Raw genomic sequence first — 23,545 nt, 5'->3', positions numbered from 1 at the left:
AGATCACAAGCAGGCAGAGAGGCAGACAGAGAGAGAAGGGGAAGCAGGATCCCCGCTGAGCAGGGAGCCCGATGCAGGGCTCGATCCCAGGACCCCGGGATCATGACCTGAGCCAAAAGCAGAGGTTTAACCCACTGAGTCACCCTGGTGCCCCAAGGCAATAGATTTTTTTAAAAAATTAAACCAAAACATCATATTGTGGGACAGAGAAGACTTAGCTTAGTGAGTTTGCAGCGACTAACTCTCCAAGCATGGATGGGGGACAGCCCATCTGTAGAAGTAGAGGTTCCCTCACCTTCATACCCATGTTGGTGATAGCATCAAAATATAGCCCCAGTTAAGAAAACTAATAATTACAAATTGAAATCACATAAATTGGAAAAACACTTCATATTTTCAATGAAGTATCATATCACATTTTCCACTTTGGAATGTAGGTTCTGCACTCTTGCAATGGACAAAACTACTGGTTCTCATTCTGATTCATAATAAGTGATCTCCATCTCAAGATCCCAATAATTTAATTAGTTGAATTACATACGAACACACTTTTCAGGAGCCTTCTTGCTAAAGTTAAATGTGATGGGTAATTTAATGCATTATTTTGGAGTTTTTATTCAAATAAAAATATGTTACAGTTGGCTATTTGTATTAATCATGGACATTTAAATTTTTATAATATTTATATTACTTATATTTATATTTATAGAAATATATAAATATCAAGGATGTTTTGAGGTTGCTAAACAAAACCTATAAATTTCTGCTGTAACAGTCAGTACATTTTTAAAATAAACACAATATTTTAATTTTTTTTAACTAGGCTCCATGCCCAGCATGGAGCCCAAAGTGAAGCTTGAACTCATGAACCTGAGAGAGCTGAGCTGAGATAAAGAGTCAGATGCTTAACTGACTAAGCCGCCCAGATGCCCCAGATAAATGCAATGTTTTAAAATGGCCAATTACATGTTTTACTCCCAGTTTTATTTTCATGCCTGACTTGACACAGGAACTGCCTACGTAGTCCATATTCCCAAGGACTCATACACTCCTTTCCTCCCTCTTCTCTCCTTCTGTCCTCCCCTTATTCTCTCTCTCTTCCCTTATTCAGACAAACAACACACTAATGAACACAAGACGACACTACACCACCACAGGATGGGACTAGTACAAGCTCAAGGCAATGCTTGAGAAGACACAAACCATGAACACAGGAGTCAAAGCAGAAAAGAAGGAGCAGAAGTTGCCCCAGGGAAGAATAACAGTCAAGAAAGAAATGAAGGAGGATGTGGGGCCAGTGTCGGTGTCTGTGGCTTACAGAGACCTACGTCGAGGATGTCAACGTGAAACTGATCAGAGTGTGTAAATGTTACTGAAAATTTAAGCAAGCAGAGGACACCCGAACGGAAACCTCTTCAGAGTGGAATACAAAGCCTAGAACAAGTTCATGGGGAATATAGCCCTGGACATTCCCCTTCCTCGGAGCTGCTGGAGGGGGCATGGGACTCTAAGAAGACTTCACACACACACTCCATGTGCAGTCTAGGAGCTGGGGGAAGGGGGGATTTCCAGGTAGAGAACGTGTGTGTGCCACCCCAGGAAGCCATGAAGAATGCCTGGTGTTCGTAGGAACAGCAAATATGATTGTAATTGTGGAGTTTAAAGAAGTGAAACCAGAGAGAGAAGCTGCATCTAAGAGACATTATATGCCACGATAAGCAATCTGGACATGTTCCCAATATCAACAGAGCAGTGAGACTAGAAATGGGGAGGGGGGCAATGATTAACACTTGGGGCTATAAATCATATCGTATACAATTACTGTCAAAAACAAAGGGCAAAGCTCTATGCTTGAACAATTGCTCTTATTAATAGTAAGAATGAAGACAAGACAGAAGCTCCACTAGTAAACCACGGATGCCGTGTAGTTTTGCGAGTCACTGTGACTGTTATTGGTCCATGGTTTTAGGCTAGGAGGCCCCCATGGCGCATAGCTCGTGTTTGCTGACTTTAGGGTGCACTCAGGTCCTTCCCGGGACTAGGCCCGCAGCTTTGATCTCCCTGGGACTGACCTCTCCCCCAAGGAGGTGGTACCGCTTCATGAAGAACATCAGGCTAACGGCAAATCACCATCAAAGACCTTGTTCTGCTTTGAAGTCAGTAAACCTGAAGGAGTAATGGGAGGAAGGAGAAGCTGATTTTATGGGATCAAAGAGAAAACGGAGTATCGGGTGTCCCAGCTGTTTGCAGGAGTAAACACGTTCACGGATCTCAGACACAAAAGGAGGGAAGGTGATGGCCCGTGGAAAGAGGGGGGAAAGGGCGGACAGCATCACGAAACCATCTCCACTGAATGTTGCATGGAAGGGCCAACACAGAGGCAGGGTTTGGAAATGGAGTGAAAGCAGAGCCTGTCAGAGCTCAGGAAGATAGTGGAGCTGAGGCCAAAGGGGACGCTTGAATCTAGGACGGGGTCACTTCTGGGACAGTGATCCCCACATCCAGCCCGTGGGATCAGCAAAGGGGCGATGGTATCCTTGCTTTGCAGCAGCTCCCTCTGCCCAACAGTGCCCACACCCTCCCAGACCCCAAGACCACAGAAGCCCAGAGTCCCAGAGCCACGGGGTGCATGTTCCTGCCTTCCTCACTCCAGAAGCCCCTCCCTACCCCAGCTCACTCTGCAAGCCCTTCACTCAGAAAACTGACTGGCTGCCCTCCTCCCTAGGACCCAGGATCGTGTTCCAATATTTCACATTTGTTTTGTACAATTTTATGACAATCTCCTTACAAAGAAAACCAATCATTTTAGAAGGGCCCCCTACATCCAGTCCCTAACACAATTCTTTGCAAATAGCAAGTGTCCGGTAAATTCTGACATGGCATGTGAGGGAACAAAGAAATGAAAGCCTGCATAATATAGTAGTTATGAGAACCAAATTTGGGGGGAAAGACAGTTTTTAAATCCTAGGTCCAGTATGGAATAGCTCTCGCAAACATCTCCATGTCTCCATGGTCAAGTTCTCCCTCGAGGCCATACCAGATCCATCTGGCCGGTCTGGTTGTTGAATGAGAAAATGTCTGCTAGCAAGGATCTGACATATTAAACATTGTGCCTGTGACAGATCTCACTGACACTTTTCGGCAAAGCTAATGCTCTGCTCAGGTATGAAATGAAGTGTGACCAAAAACCCAGCCTCCCACGATGTTCCCAGCCAACATACTCTTTGGGCTATTCTTCAGTTTTCTAGAAATTTTTCATTAATATTTTTTTTCTTTTTGTGCTCATTTAAAAAATTCCAACATATTCCAAATCATCAAAATGGCAACGGTAGAGTCGATTTCCCCACAGACGTCACTGAATGTGTTTCTGCTTGTGTTGACGCTCACACTGGCTGTGACTTGTGTCCCTCTGCTCATCAGTGGGGAAAAGAGGGAAGACACAACACATAAGTGATGTTCGAGCAAAGATTCACGTCGAGAATGTGGGGATTTGAACAGCGAATATGGGAGAAGCCCAGAGTCATTTTGGGTTATGGGGAAAACAAGATCACCGGCTGTCCCCTTCATCCCCACACCAGGGTCACCTCAGTGCCCAAGAACGGCACCATCCATCCCAGTGAATTGCTGTGGTTGACTTGGACCTCGTGGTTTGGATGACACACCCACTCTAAAACAGGTACCCCGCTCTCTCCTGGGACTCTCCGATTCCGAGGCTCAGTTCAGGTCCACCTCTATGTTCACCTAAAGTAACTAAAGACAGCAGTATCCAGGCTTTCCACACAGACACACAGAGATACCTAAAAAGTTAGAAACAAGTCAAGCTCGGTTTTCAGCCTGGCCATGAGAGCATGTCCCCTCTGTCACTGATTTTGGGGCGGGGAGAGGGGTAAACAGCACTTACGGTATGTGCATCCGTACACTTCTATCCTCATCCCAATCCTGCCCTTGGGGCTCCAGGCTAAGGGGAGGAAGCGCAGGAACCTGGCTTCCAGGGGAGGCTGCAGTTGGTGATGCACCACGCTGTCCGCGTTTGTGTTTCCTGGAAAACCCTGGGAGAGAATGGAGAAAGGATCAGTGTGTCTGCAGAACTCGGAGCCCCTAGCTCTTCTCCTGTGGGTTTGGGACAGAGGCTTCACTCTGTTCTTATGCAAAAGCCTGCTGAGTGAAATAAGTCAAGCAGAGAGAGTCAATTATCACATGGTCTCACTTATGTGTGGAGCATAACGAATAACAGGGAGGACATGGGGAGATGGAGAGGAGAAGGGAGTTGAGGGAAACTGGAAGGGGAGATGAACCATGAGAGACTATGGACTCTGAAAAACAATCTGAGGGTTTTGAAGGGGCCGGGGGTGGGACGTCAGGGTACCAGGTGGTGGGTATTATAGAGGGTAAGGATTACATGGAGCACTGGGTGTGGTGCAAAAATAATGAATACTGCTATGCTGAAAATAAATAAAAAATAAACTTAAAAAAAAAAAGAAAAGCCTGCCTGCTTCATAGAAAGTCTGCTAATGTTTAACAGGGATGTGACCACATTTCCTCAGGGCCTGGATTAGTCACCATTGTTCTAAGCTTTCCTTATTTGCAGGGTGATTTACATTTCAGTGGCACCAATAAGCTGGCTGGAATCCTGCCACCCCTGAAGGCTTGCTCTTCCCCTAAAGCCTTTCCCTCATTCCTAAGCAGCAAAGACGTTTTCTTGCAGCCCACATCCAAGGCAATCAAGCACGATGTTAACTTGTCATCCATGCAGGAAGAACCCTCAACTCGGGTATGAGCACTGGGAGGGACCTACACAGGGTTCTAGTTCCAAACCCTTCATTTATAAAGGCAAAACCGAAGTCCAAGAAAGTAGAGTCTGCGGCGGTAGGACAGCAGCTACCCGGCAGGGCCACGACTAGATTCTGGGCTTTGGATTTCAATCGCAGTGTTCTTAGTGTGCGGTCAGGTTGCCCCCAAGATAGCCGCACTTTGGTAGCACTGGGGAGACCCACAACACAGAGGGGTGCCCTTGCCCGGACACAGGCACCTGGCCTCAGGCTTGAAAAGGCCAGTGTGAGCACAATAGACATTGTTACAGGGGACATGTGACTCGTTTCTCACCGCATTGATTTCATGTGAAGATCAGCATATGGGGAAACCCAAAAAAGAGTGATGCTCGCATATACACATATCGATCATGTCACTGGTGATTTAATCTATTTCAGACAGCTGTGTCACTAATGATTTGCTCGGTTTCTCAAAGGTAACATACATTCAAGAGGAATGGGAGAACTGAGACAGACTCCAACACCAGGAAGTGCGTTCCCATGCAGCCTCTCCGCCCTGACCTGAAACCTCTCTTGAATGCTCCTGAAGTGCTCCCTACTTGCGTCTGGGAAGAAAAAGCTGGGTGCGCTTCTGATGACATGGACTTCGTTATTCCTGTGGCAAATCTGCTCCCCTCACCCGTATGGTCCTGCCTTCCTCAGTATTAACTCCTGCACAGCGATCTGGAAGCTAGAGTGTGAGCCACAGGACCACGGTTCTTGTGTAGAGTGTAAGCCACAGGACCACGGTTCTTGTGTAGACAATTTGTGCCTGCGAAGTCCCCTGAGATGCTGGGCTCCTCTGTCCTGCCACCCGGGTCTCAGAACCTCCTATAGCCTCCTTTGCACCAAGATTTCGACGGGATCTTCCTGCTCTTCAGTGTCAGTGTCGACCCCCCGACACTGTATACCCCCTTTTAAAACTGATTCCATCGACTCTTCCTCAGATTGTCCATCAGTTTTCCCAGAGGACCTATGCAACAGCAAAGCCATAACAGCCTAAGGGTTTCCAATCGTAACACAGCATCTTATCAGAAAATGCTGCCCCATCCAAGGACCTTACCAGTCTATGCTCTGAAAACAGACAGCTATGGTGCGTCTCTTCTAAAAACCTGTGACAACTGGTAAATCTACCTCAATGCTATCAGTTCTTTGGAACTTCCCATCAAAAGCTCAAGTTCTGCATTCTTTGATCTCTCCAAGTTTTATCATCCAGAGGGCCAAAGATGTTCTCGTAATACTCCTTCATATAATAGTAATAAAATGAGGGAACAGAAGACATGACCCTTTCTTATGCTCCCTTGCACCAGAAGGACACACTCTGCCTCCCACCACAGTTAAAAGGGTCAGACATACCAACGCCGCACCGGAGCAAATCTCGTAGTTGGACCAAAAAGAATGCCCATCTCGTTGTTTTGCTTTTTGAAACCCTAGACCTGGCTTAAGACCCAAACCCAACCAAACCAAGCCCGTTCACTGCTCGGGCTTGTAAGCCATGACAAGCAGGTAGGAACAGACAGAACCAAGAATACAGAAAACTCAAATGTGGTATCAGGGCCAGTCTCAGACCCTATAACACTTCCTCTTGGCTAGTGAATGAAACATCATCTGGGAAGCCCTCCGGCCTCTCTCTCTTGCTCAGTGGAAGCACCATTTTGTCCAACATCACCAGTTCTTCAAGGGTTGGCAACCGTTACACCAAGAGCAGGCAAACCCTCTCCATTGACTCCGTGCTCCAAATGGGAAGTCGGGAATGTGCCCTCCCTGCCCCTAGCTTCCTGTAGGAACTGCAGGCTGGCGTGGGTAGGAGCTGCTTTGTACCAACACCACCACTGTCCAGCACACGATCCTATTTTTACAGGCTCCCAGACCCACTGCCTTCATCCACAAAACCAGCTTGGTCCAGTGAACTCTGAAGGTTGAGGAGCTATTACGTGAGATAATACCTGACAATCATGTTCCCACACCTGCCTGGAGGTAGGCGGTCCACGAGCACCAGCCACAGTGGCCACAGCCTTGGCTGCCATTTTGGTTATGGTGGGCGCATCTGGCAGAGGCTCCTCATCTGTCCAACTCTGCATCCCGTTCCTTAAACTCTGTCTCAGGTTCAAGACCTGAGACATGCAGATCCCTGTTGGCTCCCGCATTCACTGTGATGCCAAGGTCACAATTCAACCTCAGAACTGAAGTCCATGTTTATCTGAGGGTAACTGACAAAAACTAGGAAAGGTATTTGAACAAATTGTTTTATTTTCCTTGGATATCATTACTTCCTTCTGAAGCACTTCGTCCGTGGAAGATAAAATCTGGACACTGTCATTCAGACCGGGTGATGACAATGCCATATAGCAAAAGGAATTTCTAGTGCTGTTTTAATGGAATTTAGACAGAATACTATTTAAGGAATATTTCAAGTGTCAATAATGTCTTAATAGTCTATGAAAATAAGAGATTCAGAAGGCACTCTTTAAAACTTCTGAGAATCTGTATATGAAGCATTTGTCACACACGATTTTAATTACATTCAGATATTGGAACATATATATGTATGTGTGCACAGCTCTGTGACCATGTTAATTTGTTCTAATTTTTAGGAATCACGTTATTTTTGTCTTACATAGAACTATCACCAGTCTCTTTGTGTACAAATCAATCATGCGTTTCTTTTTTTTTTAAGGTTTTTAAAAATTTTTAATTAACATATAATGAATTATTAGTCCCAGGGGTACATGTCTGTGAATCACCAGGTTTACACACTTCACCGCACTCAAATAACACATACACTCCCCAAAGTCCATAACATAATTAAGATTTTCAAAACAACCCTAGTTTTCTTTTTTAAATGTTTACCATATTCACATCAGCATCGTATTTCTTTGAGTTTTTATAGAATAACGAAATTTATCTAAATGCTACTGTATTTTTGAATTGTGATAAAATTATTTTGTCAAATCAATAATAGTATTTATTTCCATTTCCATCCTAAAAGTAACACATGCTCATTACTGAACATATTACAAATCAAAAAAGTAATTTCTGTTTGTGTATATGTGTACCACATAATTTCTAAGTAACATCCCAGGGAACTCATTTTTGTGACCTGATAGTGTATTTTCAAAACTGTAGTATCTAGAATAAATGTATGCATCTATGAGTGTTAAATAATAAGAAAGTTGAGGAAAATTTATAAATATTGTAACCTCTTTTATTGACCTCTTTATCTCTTTATCATTATGTAATGCCCTTCTTTTATTGCGGTCTTTGTTTTAAATTCTATTTTGTCTGATATAAGTACAGCTACACCAGCTTTGTTGTTGTTGTTGTTGTTGTTTGGCTTCTGTGTGCATGTCATGACTTTCTGTTTGCATTTCCTTGGATCTGAAATGAGCTTCTTATAAGCAACATATAGATGAGTCTTATTTATTTATGCTTTCCGTACCTCTGTCTTTTAATTAGAGATCTTAGTCCATATATATTTAAACTAATTATGGATAGGTATGCAATTACTATAATTTTGTTTACTTATTTTTTGGCTGTTTTTTAAATTTTTTTTATTTTTTATAAACATATAATGTATTTTTATCCCAGGGGTACAGGTCTGTGAATCACCAGGTTTACACACTTCACAGCACTCACCACAGCACACCCCTCCCCAATAGCCATAACCCAACCACCCTCTCCCAAACCCCCTCCCCCCAGCAACCCTCAGTTTGTTTTATGAGATTAAGAGTCACTTATGGTTTGTCTCCCTCCCAATCCCATCTTGTTTCATTCATTCTTCTCCTACCCACTTAACCCCCCATGTTGCATCTCCACTTCCTCATATCAGGGAGATCATATGACAGTTGTCTTTCTCCAACTGACTTATTTCACTAAGCATGATACCCTCTAGTTCCATCCACGTCATCACAAATGGCAAGATTTCATTTCTTTTGATGGCTGCATAGTATTCCATTGTGTATATATACCACATCTTGATCCATTCATCAGTTGATGGACATCTAGGCTCTTTCCATAGTTTGGCTATTGTACATATTGCTGCTATAAACATTCGGGTGCACATGCCCCTTCGGATCACTACATTTGTATCTTTAGGGTAAATACCCAGTAGTACAATTGCTGGGTCATAGGGTAGAGAATTTCCAATCATGTGTTTCTTTAAAGACACAGAAGTTAAATGAAATGACTTTGGCACAAGATGGATCCCTACTAGCAGGTCACTCTCACTTTCGTGGCTCATTACTGAAATGATCTCATATATGTTGGTGAAGCTAGTGTTTATCTCTTAAGAGGTAGTGTGATCTGTTCCTTGCCATATGTACTTTTGCTTTGGTTTTCCAGAACAGATCTGGGTGAACAGGCCACACAGCCTTGCAGACACAAAGGCCCACTCTGTGTTCTAGTAAGTGGGAAGATGAGCGAAGGCCCACTCTGTGCTCTAGTAAGTGAGAAGATGAAAACCCCATCTTCCCTATCTCTCGTGACAGGAGTAACCTTGGGGAAGCCAGCATTTTCATGTGTAAAGTAAGAACAAGAAAACCTCTCTTAGAATTTTGATGAGTTAGTGGGAGGAGTTCCATGGGCCTGTCTTTCTGGCATCCCTCTTGGCTCGCTGGCACTAAGAAACACACCAACGAGACTCTCCCCACGACTGATCACAGGGACACTTCATCTGGACACGGACTCAACATCCGGCATCATGTTGAATCCTTTGTCCACTATTAGAAGCAGACGATGTCTGAGGAAGTCTTCCGTTTCCTTAGTTAGGTTGAAGGTAACCCGAGTCCACAGCTTAGGCTCCACTCACATGCTAGAAACATGTTTCCGAGATAATTTGTTTTAGGAGTCGGTGGATTTTCTAAAAAGCTGCCAACTCTGCGCTGATTTACTTAGCAGTCACGTTAGTAGACTCTAAATCCAGAGAAGGTATCATTGGGAGACTCCCTTGGAGCCATGGTCTCAGTTGTAAACTGAGTCATCACAATTCCGCATTGGGGTCAACAAATGACCTTCAAGATGCCTATTATGTATTTGTAATTTCAGGTTTGAAATGTCTGTGTCATAAGTTTGGCTTTTATACCAATGCCTTCTTTCCAAACACAAGTGGTGTTGCCTATAGAAACAGGTCTTGGGATTTTAAAAATAAATAAATATTAAGCCTCTACTGCAGGACCCTAGGAAATCTGAACTTCATTATTCACTCACCACTATTCATTTAAGACCTCTGAAGTAGGAGGAAGGAAGTTGCTGGGATCAAGAGAGAGCGCAAGAATCCCCAAGCTCTACTTCTGGCCATTTTAATTATGGGGCCATGATGGTCTTGGACAAGATGCTTAAATCTCCCCACATCTCAGCTTCTTCATGAGCAATGGGGGAATAATAATAATTACTGTTACTATTAAAAATAATATTTTGTCCCCATTATTTCCAGAGGTTCACCGACCATGAAAGGACGTACTAAAATTATTTCCTATAGTTAGACCACATCAAAATTGTAGTCAGGTGCTTTAAAGTAAGTGGTCTTGTTATGAATTATTTTTAATATTTGAGTGAATTAGAAAGTACCATAACATTTACACATAGATAAATCAAGGAAATCCTCCTCCTGTCATTTTACTGAGCGAGTTGGACTGGGATGTCAGAAGTATGACCCGGAAGGAGGGCCTGACCCCTTAAATGTCAGTCAGCCAGTTGCCTCATGCGAGGTGAGCACTAGAGTTTAACTCGTGCGGATGAGTTGACTTCAACAGTGTCCTGGAAAGTGAACGAATAATCTCCGTTCTTACTTAAAACAACCAGACAGGCACCTGATGCGCATCTTCTGATGTGACAATCTCAGTGTGTCGCAAAAAAATGTACACTTAGTTAAGCATTTCCTAGTTTCTTTCATGGATTCAGTGGAAGCAAGTCACACAGTCAAACCAGTGACCAAGCAAAAAGAGACGACCATGTCTCTGGATCCCAGAACCTTCCTCTACCTGGAGAGGGAACCCACCCCATGACTGAGCACAGCTACACCTCCCAGAAACCCATAGCACCTGGCCCTGGACTCATCCACATCCTGGGGCCAAAGCAGGTGCAGGAAAGAGGGTCCCTAATGCTGCTTTTCATTAACGTGCTTCTGTAATCTCAGCTGTATAAAAGGATAATATAAACATTACCAAAATATTATTAAAATGAAGTATTTTTAAAACACATTGAGAAGTTGTAGGCCTTTACTGCTTAGTTTTACCTTCTGCTTGAAATATGAACCCAGCAGACAAGACAAGACAGGTCTGACTCTGCAGAAAAACCAGTAGGGTTTCTCAATGCTCCTCCCTTCCCTATCTTCTTACGTGATGGGGAGAAATACATTTTATAAGCTATCTGGAAGGCCCACTGGTGTTGGCAAAGAGGTTGAAAGTAGAGAAAAAGCCAGAAAAAATATTTCTAATAGCAAAAAGTTCATATTTTAAAAGCAACGTAATGTTACTGAAAACAATACCAGAACATCACAAAAAAGGTGTGTGGTTTGATACGTGGCACAAGCTCATTTTCTGGAAACCGAATTAGCTTTCAGTATTTGAAGAGTGACACCAAAGAACAAAAGGAGGTCTTATTAGTGTTATAAGAAATGCCTCAAATGAGTGTTTAATAGTGTGCCTCTCCTATCAGCAACTTGAAGGAATTAAATAAGTTAATTGAATGAGAAGAATTAAATATATAACTTGACTTAAATATAAACTTGACTCCAGGCACAGTTTTGGGGCATTCTTTTTTTTTTTTTTTTAAGATTTTATTTATTTATTTGACAGAGAGAGATCACAAGTAGACAGAGAGGCAGGCAGAGAGAGAGAGAGGGAAGCAGGCTCCCCACTGAGCAGAGAGCCTGATGCGGGACTCAATCCCAGGACCCTGAGATCATGACCGGAGCTGAAGGCAGTGGCTTAACCCACTGAGCCACCCAGGCACCCAGTTTTGGGGCATTCTTTAACAACTCAGATTATTGGAAAAATAGCACGATCCTCTTAGCCTCCTGCATATGTTCAAAATAATGATATATCAAATGGGTTATTTGTACAAAATTTAGAAGATTTCTTATCGAGAAGTACCCGTGACTAGAAGAGATACCATATGTATTTAATTCAACATTAAAATACTTTATAAAGTAGGGAACCTAGGGTGCCTGGGTGGCTCAGAGGGTTAAAGCCTCTGCCTTTGGCTCAGGTCATGATCCCAGGGTCCTAGGATGGAGCCCCATATTGGGCTCCCTGCTCTGCAGGGAGCCTGCTTCCTCCTCTCTCTCTGCCTGCCTCTCTGCCTACTTGTGATCTCTGTCAAATAAATAAATCTTTAAAGTAGGGGATCCATATAACTTGCTGTGATGGGATGAATTTTTTCCCCCACCCCTAATTCATATGTGGAAGCTTGAACCCCCCATAGTTCCGAATGTGACTGTTTGGAGACAGGGTCTATAAAGAGGTGATCAAGGTAAAATGAGGCCATTGGAATGAGTCCTGATCCGACGAGCCTGGGTCGTTACAAGAGGAAATCTGGACGCACAGAGACCCCAGGGAACATGCGCATGGAGAGAAGACCCCGAGAGTACCAGGGAGATGTCACATGTAAACTGCAGCACAATAAATTGCGGGGGAGGGGGATTTCACACCAGCATTAGACGTCTTGAACAAAACTCCCCATTTTTAAATAACTTCTGAGGAAGACTGAATACCACTGAGAAACTAAAAAAATTACTTCTGAAACCTTCTCTGCGGCTTCCTATTTCTTTCAAGAGGTTAACTGCCAGGTGCCTGGCCAGCTCAGGCAGAGGAGCATGCAACTCTTGATCTCAGGGTCTTGAGTTCAAGCCCCACTTGGGGTTTATTAAATAAGTTACTCAGTAAATAAACTTTAAATAAATATATATTTTTAAGAGGCAAATGGCCCGTTTTAAATATTTTGTTTATTTATTTGACAGACAGAGATCACAAGTAGGCAGAGAAGCAGGCAGAAAGAGAGGGAAGCAGGCTCCCCGCAGAGCAGAGAGCCCTATGTGGGCTCAATCCCAGGACCCTGAAACCATGACCTGAACTGAAGGCAGAGGCTTTAACCCACTGAGCCACCCAGGCGCCCCAAAATGGCCCATGTTAATACAGGGGAACAAGCAAACAATCCTGCAGTAGTAGAATGAAAACGTTTTCCAAAATGAAATTCTGAAATGAAAGTTCCGAATGAAACGTTTTTCAAAATTTTCTTCCCCAAGAGAGATTTGGATTTATCCTAGACTGTTTATAAGGGAAACACACTTACCCTCCCAAGATTCCGCAGTCATACATACAAAAAATCAGAGTCACTTCTGAGTGATAGGCACAACTTTACATTCAAAGGAAGTGTTAATTTATATAAGATTTAGCCAAATAAGTTAAAAATTGTATCAAGATCAAATAGCTGTTTTTCAACTAATCATCTACCTGAAATTGTTTTGGTCATTTTAGAAACCCCTCACCCCCAAAAATGCTCTTTTCTTAGCATTTTAAATTTGAGTCACCAATACTGTTAAACCAAAATGATTAGGGTCTCTATGAGTTCAAAATTAACTCTGACACAAGAATTATGCTTAGAATAGGATAAAAGCAATACATATCTGAGAAGTAAGTCGAAATGAGTATGAAGTAAGTCCTTTGCCACATCGACTCACCATTTTCCAGGGATGATAAAAGGCTGTGGGGGCCAGAGCAGAGGGAAGACAATTCTCCATGGGTTTCTCCCATTTCTGCACTCCTTATAGAGTGAAGCCCTGTCTTTTCTTCTGAACTGTCTTGCAAGGGCATTTATATAGAAAGCAGCCCTGTAAGATCATTTTTTTTTCCTTCTAGGCGAAGGGCAGGCATGCTTCCTGCACAAAAGACTCAGGTTCCGGGAGCTCTTATAACATAAGCCCCTGAGTGTGCAGTCATCCACCTGGGCATGACACACACTCAGATGACACAAGTGTGACGTAGGGTCAAGGGGAACCAAGACCAGGATGCGATGCTGCCTGCCAGTATCTAAGTCAGTCCCATGCTTCCCGTCTCTGACCCAGGAGTCTCCCATCTCCTCCCACATCCAGGAAACAGGTAGGCAACCTTGTTGCAAATAGAGCAAAACCTCAAACACCTCACAGTTCTAGACAGAAAATTTGAAGTTCATCTCCCCGCAGACTTCTGAGAACTTACAGGAAATGGCGTAGGACTAAACACTACTTCATTCAAGCCACTATGCGAACATTTGTACATTTGACTATATTGGTCTGTTATGTTGTTCTCTTTTGTTTGCTTTTATTAATATGAATCCAAATTATTTTTTAATTTATTTTCAAGTGCTACATGTTACGCTGTTTCTTAATTAAAAAAAAAAAAAAAATACCAAGGAAAACCAAAATGTGGTCTCTGTTCTCACTAGCAAGAAAACCCCTGTTGACAAGGAAAATAAATGAGAAACATAGATGGCTTTGGCTGGAAAAGTCAAATAGTGCGGAAAAGCTTAACATGCAGAAGCCACTCTTCCTGCCCCCTCCCTGTCCCCAGTTAGCCATTGTTTATGGTTTATTTTAATTGTCTTCTGCATTTACTACTTCCCACTTTTTTTTTTCCCAGATTTTCTAGTAGGGATCCCCGTGATTAGAGATGGGCAGACATGAGGTCCCCGGCTGAGGCACAACAAGGGCCATACTTCTGCCACAGAATCCTTCCCATCACTAACCATGTTCTAGAGAAGCTCCGGCTGACATCCCGGGCACTGGGGGAAATATTAGCAGATACTGCTCATGCCTCCCCCCAGCAGGGAAGCAAGCTGGGATCCACAAAACACCAATCCCTGACACCTGGAGACACCCTCCTCCCTTCTCCTCCAAAAGGTAAGCAGGGAGGAGAGATCTGCCCAGGTCCCAATCTTCAGAAAGACCGATCAGGAGCTCATGTTTGATTTAATCACTTAAGCCAGATCGAGTGAAGTCACATTAGTAAACTATTTACCCCTCATTTTAAATCAACACGTGGCATGATAAGAAAGCATGCCTCTCATTACCTACACATTGCATTTGCTCAATGATAAGTTTGTGACACTATATTTGACTCACATAATTGGTCTCCACAGTTTGTCTCCGCATAAAACTTCCACCTACATAAAATTTTCACAGAATTGGAAGAACTCTGCATTATGTTCTGTGTACAACCCAGATCTTTTCCATTTCAAAATGTCTCTATATTTCAGTATGCTTGACGATCTCATTTATAATCTCAGGGTATGTTTTAGACTTTTAAATATGCAGACTAAACTAGAATCTGGGATTCCAGAGACATAGGGGGTGATGATATTATGGTCTGAGCTCCTGCTAGTGTCAGGGAGGAAAGACTTCCCATCTCTTGGAGAGGGCCCTAGACAAAACCAACGAGAAGCAGATGAAGAGGAGAAGTGTGTTCATACAGATGGGAGAGGAGAAGCTAGCTCTTGGCTGAAGCTGGAGGCTTATCAGACCTCATTTAGCAGGGAAAGAGGGAGGAGACAGGGCTCCTAAGTGAAGAACAAATAGTTGCTTTAAGAAAGACAAATGGGTTTTAGGGAGAATGAACCAGAGATGGGGAAAGTTTGTGGTAAGATTTGTTTATGCAGGTGAAAGAGGTTTTTCTTTTTCTGCACCATGAACAGAGGATGTGGCAAGGATTTAGGGTAGGTTTATCTCAGTCTCCCTCCTGGGAGTGGATCCGCCTCAAGGAGGGGACTCACGGCCGCCTCACCTCTTAGAAGTGGCTGCTTTGAGTCAGATTAGCACCTTGAAGGCTTCTTTCTGCAGCTGTTCCCCAATGCCTTTGGGTTAAAATCTTCTTCATGCCAGTTTGGGGTTCAGAGAGGGTCCACCTGCTATGAGCCCCTCCCACTGTGTCCTCACTATGGGCTCCCTCCCCTCACCCCATGTGGCCATGATTGTTCTTTACTCTGCACAAAGGACAAAACTGGCTGCCCCGAGGTCTGCTGGCCAGAGGCAGAGTGAAGTTCCTCCCAGGGCTGTCGGACTCCAAAGCCCTTTGAGATCCGACCACTCGAGACATTTCAGAGCCACCTCGATCCAACCCTTCTTGCAATCTTCAACCAGTTTGCCTCACTGTAAGCCACTACCTGAGATTCTGGACCATCTCCTTAGCCACGCTGTGCCTGTAAGAGGACAGCAGCACTCACTGCTAATCATGTTACCTCTACTGACTATCATCCACATTGTAGACAGCAAGTCCTTCTCAGAAACGCCCGGAGACCAAGCCTGTCCTGAACCAAGAGACACCTGGCAGCTGTTGCTGCTGGGCTGTGACCAACACCATGGCAGGGGCCATGAATACCCCGGTGTGAACGGGGGAGTGGGGAGGGCACCCTGAGGGCAGGCATCCTGCACTGCTGACTCCTATGAGGAGGATCTCCTCCAGAAGCTTGTGCGCACCCCACTACAGACCACGCTAACCCCCATGATGTAGGAGCTTTGCTATGCATCATTGCAACCCATTCCTGATGGTGTTTGGCCACTTACAGAACGGAAGACCATCAGTTTTCAAAATTTCGTGACATTTACATTAACTGAAAATCTTGTTTTTTGGACTCTATTTTTTTTGGGGGGGGGAAGGGCAGAGGGGGAGGAGCAAAGCAGGAAGGGAGAAGGACAAGCTGACTCCCCACTGAGCGGTGAGCCCGGGCTGCCGGATCTCAGGACCTGAGATCGTGACCGGAGTTGAAACCGAGAGTTGGTGCCTTAATCGACCTAGCCAGCCGGGTGCCCCTGACATTTTTGAACTAACTTTCGAAGTACGTGAGAGAGGAGAAAATACATTACCGAAGGATTCACAAAATGGTAATGATGGTGATATCCTGTGCTTGTGGAGGGTTTCCTCCCCATGAAGCCCTGAGTCAGGACCCCAGCTTTAGAGCACCTCGCTCACAATCCTAACACCTCCTCTAACCTCTCCCCTACCCCTCCTCTAACCACTCCCCTAACCACGCCCAATAACCCCTCCTCAAACTACTCCCCTAACCACTCCTCTAACCACACCCTCAACCCTCCCACCTTTGCATGAATCAATCCACGTAACTGATGAAGAGCAGGAAAGTTTGTTGCTGTTGTCTGCTTTGTAAAGGAAGGTTGCTTGTTGCCACCTCTATTCCGGATTATTTCACAGACATTAGACAAAACTTTAGAGGAAAGTTCTCCCTCATCTAGGAGAGTGGATCTTCCCATATTTTATCACAAACCTTCCCTACAAACATTTCAGAAATGCCAATATAATACATAGTATTATCTACAAATAAATAAAAGCAAAGATGTATCTCATTCATGTAAATGCTAAGAAAGCAAGACAGCAAATTAATGACTGAAGCCTCACACCTGAGGCTTGTGCAGACGAGCAGAGACCTGCAGCCAATAAGCTACAGAAAAGGACGTCGACTTTGCAATCACAGGGAAAACTATGATGTGGGATTTGAAAAGTCCTAGAAAAGGTCACTATCTTTTAAAACATCCCTCCTATTCTTTCCCACATAGTCTGAGGGGCCGGCGAGGCCTCGAACTTTTGATTTACCGTGAGTCGTAAAACGTTTCAATCTGGAGAAGTCCCTTTCTGAAATGGAACTACCCTTTTGTGGCAATCTTTTAAGTCAGGTTCTCTCCTTCATTTTTTCACCCAATCATACTTGTCAAACAGCCAGGGTCGGCATGGAGCCTGGAAGAAAACCCCCATCAGCCTCTGCTGGCTTCAACCAGACAGACAGACAGACATCCGAAGAAAAGGGCTCACCTGTGCTGAGCTCTGACTGTTTCCAGGACACTAAATGTGATTTTTTTCATAAGCAGGATCTCAATAAATCCATGCCATCACCCTGTGTGTTAAGGTTAATCAGGCTGTTTTTTATAGAAATAAAGAAAAACAGAGGTTGAGGTCGGGAAAGGTTCTTGGCCAAGGGTCATCCCTGGAGAGGCCTGCCCCTGAGACTGAGAGTGGGAGGTTTCTGGAATAACGTCCCCCACCCTAGGGTGCACACTGGGAGGAATCCACTTACTGACGAGTGGTTTTATCTACACATACTCCTCAGTTTTCCTACCACATAGGACTGCTGAGTGATGGAAACACTAAGTAGGAATTCTCAGGGGAAACGCCAAGAAAGAAACATTGAGACTAGGCTCCTGAGTGACTGACTGTCTTCAGTCAACCCTTCATCTCTCTCATGCCTTCAACTACGCCGTCAGCACGCTGAGGGTTTGGACAGATGGGCTTAGAAGCCCTACAAACTCCGACTAAAAGAAAAACCCCATGACAAGATTTCACCAATGCCCAGGAGTTTAAAGGATAGTAGAGAGCGCCAGGGTTCCGCATCAGAAGAAGCCAGGGACATCTGGAGGAGAAAGGTACAGCTTAGCCCCTCACAGGCGTGCTTCACATGGAAAGAAAGGCAGAAAATTCTGGCACTCCTTCCCATAAGCATCTAAAGACCATCCTTCCTTCACTCAAAACCTACCACCCCAAAAATCAAATGAACAAACAAACAAATGAAACATGTGGAAAGGCTGAGCCAGGGGCAGTGGTTTCTACCCCAACTATTCCCAAGTTAGTATTATGGTCTTACAATACCTCACTTTTATTGTTTAACTGTCTCTGTTCTGAGTACATTTCAGAGAAAATTCTTAAGTGAGCATTCAAGTGAAGCCATAAAAATGTTCTGTGCTGTGATCAAGCAGGCGTTTTAACGATTTATACTTACACTTCTAATGTAGGAAATGCTCCATGCCTCCCAAGCTAAGCTTGTTACGAGTCAGACAGATTCATGAATGTGTGCAGTCTCTGTTATATTTCTGTCATGTTCTAAATGTTTATAGCTGCTTAAGCAGTGATTTAGAAAAAATACTTTGACTACTTTTTTTCACTCTACAAACCCACTTCAAATATTGTGGAAATGTTAAAAGATATAATTCTCCCATTCCATTCTTGTGCCTCCAACCCTTTTAGTTTGAGAACGCTGTGCACTGAAAGTGATGTAAGTGTGCTGGGTGTCCTGATACAAGGGTGGTGTTTTCCATTCGATGATGTTTCTTGAAGGTTCACGTCAGCACAGAGGAGCCGCTGACCTCTTCTGCGGCTCCTGTGCGGGCTCCTGTGCTCCTGTGTGGGCTTTACCTGTCCCATCACTGGGCTTACTTGCCCAGCTCTGTGCCACCAACAGTTTATGGGACCAGTAGGGTCTGTGTTCCGGGATCCTGGCTTCTCAGGTGGACCCACTGGGAGAGCCCTGGAGACTATATGATCTGCCCATAGAGTCCTACCACCGCCCAGGGTAGTAACAGGGAAGATCAAGGGCAGTGAGAACGTTTAGCACTTCTTCCCCTGGGCGTCCTGCGCTCCTCTCACCAGGGCAGGACCACACCTCAGCTCCCGGCCACCCACTCCCAGGACGCAGTGGTGACTGCTGCAAACTAGGGTTATAAGAGCCTTCTGCCCACATGTGACATACATGTAATCTTAGTGAGGCAGTGACAGACCCGGGAAGAAAACAGTATCTGCTGAGAAGCTCTAACGCAGAGTTCCCGCCTGTCCTGCAGCGTCCGTGCATGAATCTGTGACTCTTCATGGACTTCCACTCTTTCCATGTGAAATCGAGGGGACGCTGATGCCCTGGCTAGCCCCCACCATGGAGGAAGGAAGGAAAGGGTGCTTGTGACTTATAGACTGAGACAAAGCACACGAATCCCACAGTCAATGATTTGTGGAATGAGGCCTGGTAGGAAGAAAGAAGTAAAAGAAGGAACAAAAACAGAAAGGCACAGTGTCCTTTTCTTTCAGACACTAAAAGATGCACCGAGGAGTCTGAAAGGTGGCCAGAAGCTGGGGTCCAGGGCCCAGCGGACACCACAGACCCCTGAGCCTCAGCAGAATGTACAAATCTCAGTTTCACATCACCATTAATGAACAGAAATGTTTCCTCTCTATCAGTTTCAGGTGATGAAAGACTGTTTATATATTTTGGAACTGTCCCGGGCAGTACTAGAGTCTTGGTTCTCTTACCTGAGAACGAAAATAACGTTGAAAATGAGAATAAAGGCTGAAGACTGGATCGTAAATTGTTAGCATTTCCTCTCTCCCTGATGACTCAACATCACCACGCAGAGACTGTGAGTCCCCTCCCGGACCCATCAGGGCGGGCAGGCAGGCTCCTGTCACAAGGTCCCCATCTTGCCCTCCTCTGTCTGTGACCCAGGGGCTCCAAACATACCAGTGGAATCTCCTCAAGGCTTTGTGGCCATCCCAGCCCAGAGTACAGGGACCTGCCCAGGGGTTCTCAGTGGTTCAGGTCTGCACCTGCTGGATAGGGTTACCACCTGGGCCCGCCTATTTTGCGGTCACCAGCAAGGAGTGCCAGTTTTGCCTCCCGCTCTAGCACCTGTGAGCATAACAAATCCGGTCATTTCTTAGCTTTCCTGCGCGTGACTTCCATAAAAACACTGGAATGTTCCTTAAAGACCCCACAAGGGAGACTGACCTACCCCACTCACAACACAGTGATATTGGCCAAAAACAGAATCTTCATTACAAATACATGCCATCCGGGAAAGCTAACTGATTCACTAAGCCAGACTTCTAGAAAGTGTCCTGCATCCTAGATGCTGTTGAACTCAGAGAGCCAGTTTCCTGCACAGTGGATCACAACAGCTCAGTTCCTCTGCGCCCCAAATCCTTGCTTCCCTGCTCATGACTGACCCTGCTCTCATGACTGTCAGCCAGGGCTTAGGACTAGTCAATTCCAATTGTGTAAAATACACTAGAAGGAGAACCTTGCATGACAAATGATGAGACAGAAGAAGTCATACTTCTGCCACAGTCTCTTAAAACACTAAGAAACTTCTTAAACCATGAATCAGAAGATGTCAGGACATCTGGCACAGGAGGCTATGCAGCTCCATCTGAGTGGGCCAGTCCCTCAGATCACTCACCATCTGCGACTGATTTTCAAAAGACAGTGTGTGCTAAGTAAACGTAATCTAACTTATATAATTTTGGAATGCTTTACAAAAAGGAAAATCACAGTTCCCGATATTATCTTTTTATGATTATGAAAAGAGTTAGTTTGACCTTTGCTAGGGGTTTATTCAAGTATGATTTTTAAGCCTCATTTTACTAAATGAGATGAACCATAAAGCTATGCGATACTGTAGCATGAGCAGTTCAGAAGTCCTGAACGCAGCTGGAAGACGAACCTGTGCAGAGAGGATCTAAGGGCAGGGGACCGGAACAATGAGCTTGTGGATGTTGTCACCATAGGCTTATGTCACACACGACTTTTCAGTCTTACAATGAATAGGGTTTTGTGAATTCAAAATTATTCTGCAGAAGCTGTCAGAGCTGTCCTTGCCTTCTGTCATCACTCTGGTGACTGGACACTAGGAATCCTATAAAATATTTTACATCAGCCCTGCCCACCCACCAGTGATAGAACTACGATATGCTCTATGCACAGGGAATCATTTAAAAAGGTTATTTCTATGAGATGACAGATGCTTTCACCTGGAAATATAGTAAATACTTCCTTACAAGATTCCAGTGACTGACGGGTGAGGAAACACACTGGGCACTGAGTGCAAGAGGCCAGAGCCAGGCTCTCAGGGCTGCGCAGGCGGGGCTGTTGGTGGGAACCAGCACCACCAGATCGGGAGCCCCAGAGCCCAGTGTCCACAGGGAAATGCAGCAGGTGCATTCCTCAAAGTCAGGGAGTGCTCCCTGGAGGAGGAGGTGGTGGATGCAGGGTTTTCATGGCACAGAGTTTAGATAGAGACCACCAGAGCTGGGACAACTGGGGCAGGGGACACCTGCAGGGAAGACACCAAGCTGGATGGAGGCTGCGGGGAGCTGGCAGGCTGCCCCCAGGACATGGGAGGATGTTTAGGACACAGAATGGCCAGGGGACAAGCCCACAAGCTGGGTCAGGTTGCCGCACTATGAAGGACCCTGAGTGTCCGAGCCAGGAAGGGTGACGCAGTCCCCAGACAAGGGGCACCCAGAGAGGCGTCAGGGCGCCACACACCTGCTCCCGTGGGACAACCCCACAGGGCCTGGAGTTGGGGAGGGGAGTGGGGCTGCTGCGAACCTGGGCCGGGAATCTGTCTCTACAGACGTATCTGAAATGGAGCTAATTAGTGATCAGAACCAAGTCAAATGGAGGGACACCAGTTCTTGGAAGGTTGCAAGGTGGTTTGCCTCCTGGTGCCCAGCCCGGCTTTCGTTGTTGTCAGGTTTCCCTTCTCTTCCAACCACTAGTCATGAAGTCAGCATCTGGCAGAGTTCCTGTGACTAGCTGGACATGGGTGGGGGCCGTGGGAAGCAGGGTCCCCATCTCCACAAGTGGATGCAGCTCCCCCAGGGCTCCCCAGGGGGAGGGTCAGAGCCCTGAGAGTCTCACGTGGATCCCGGGTCCTTCACCCTCCCCAGCCTGAGGTCAGAGAGGGGGCTGTCCCTCCTTCCTCTGGAGGGGGCGCCTTGGAGCAGGCCCTCAGAGGGGGCCTGTGGACCTGACCCTTCTTTGCCAGTGGCCTCCCTGCTGCACTTGTTAGGGCCCCTGGGCTGTGAGGATGTGCCCCACAGAAGTGGTCATTTAATGAGCCTCCAAGATGGTACTGCTCCCACCTCCCATCATGGTCACATCCATCTGGCCCTTAGGAAACATCTGACAGGAAATGGGAAGTGCGGGTGCCTAAAAATGGGCTAGATGAGGGAAGGGCAGAGGGGTTTTGCAGAGCCAGCAACGGAGGCACAACAGGACACGGCTAGAGGTCAGCAGGGACAGGTGAGGAGCCTGAGTGCTGGTCCCAGCTGGGGTTCCAGCTGTCCATCAGTGTCACATGCTGCCCACAAACCTCCCCTGAGGAGGAAAGTCTGCTTTGGTCGCTCCATGTTATTACAGTAACTGTCACTGCCTGAGCACCAGTGGAACAGTCCCTGGTACCCAGGAGCCTTGGCAGTGTCCTTTCATGCTGTGAGCATCCAGACACATGGTGGTGTTTCCAGCAGCATCTGGAGAGACAGATACCAGCCCTCAGTGTAGGAAGCACATCTATGTGCAAGGAGGACCCTCTCCACTCACACACTGTCATTCAGTCTCTGTAAAAGTGACCGTATCTCTGTGCAGTTTGAAGGTCCTCTTAGGCATCACACATATCAGGCTGGCTGGGTAAAGACCTCTTCTTCCACCAGTGACTGGAACCCACTCACACTGTGTTTTTATTTTAAAAATATGGTAACTGGCAGATGAAAATAACAGAACATGAAGATGTATGTACCAGCACATGTTGAAATAGACTGGATATTTTAAAAACTTACTTTAAAATTAAGGAAAGTGATGTCAGCAAGATGACACATGAGAAAACTCCAGACCTCCCTCCACAGAAACACTAAATACACAACTAGAGACTGACCAAAATAACATGGGAACTATGGGAATGGCCAAAGAGTCACAGCAACCAAGTGAGTGCCCGGTCAAGAATGAGACACATGTGGCAGGGCAGGAAATTCCGTGACCTTGCTGGGCAGAAGAGCTTGAGCACAAGCTAGTCTCCTCTGCAAACCAGAGCAAACAGAGTGGACTCATCTGCAGCCCTTTGATTTCTAACCTGTCTAGGGGATACCTGTGGGACTGGTCTTGGGATACCCAACACAGAGTTCAGACAACCAAAAGTGGCTCACACCACACAAGGGGGGAAA

The 23,545-nt window shown here is 45.5% G+C and overlaps 1 protein-coding gene across 5 annotated transcripts in view; it reads right to left on the bottom strand.

Annotated features, from left to right (window-relative positions):
- LOC131829215 (contactin-associated protein-like 3) overlaps positions 1-23,545 on the bottom strand; it is a 167,323-nt gene that overhangs the window by 88,135 nt on the left and 55,643 nt on the right. For all 5 annotated transcript variants that reach the window (XM_059170751.1, XM_059170746.1, XM_059170747.1 and 2 more), the window contains one exon: positions 3,902-4,049. In XM_059170751.1, coding sequence (XP_059026734.1) covers positions 3,902-4,049 — 148 coding nt within the window. The remainder of the gene's footprint in view (positions 1-3,901; positions 4,050-23,545) is intronic.

Source organism: Mustela lutreola, chromosome 4, assembly GCF_030435805.1.
Source record: "Mustela lutreola isolate mMusLut2 chromosome 4, mMusLut2.pri, whole genome shotgun sequence".
In the NCBI taxonomy this organism is placed as follows: domain Eukaryota; kingdom Metazoa; phylum Chordata; class Mammalia; order Carnivora; family Mustelidae; genus Mustela; species Mustela lutreola.
Note: the sequence above shows the minus strand (reverse complement) of the source record. Positions and strands in the feature narration are given on the sequence as shown.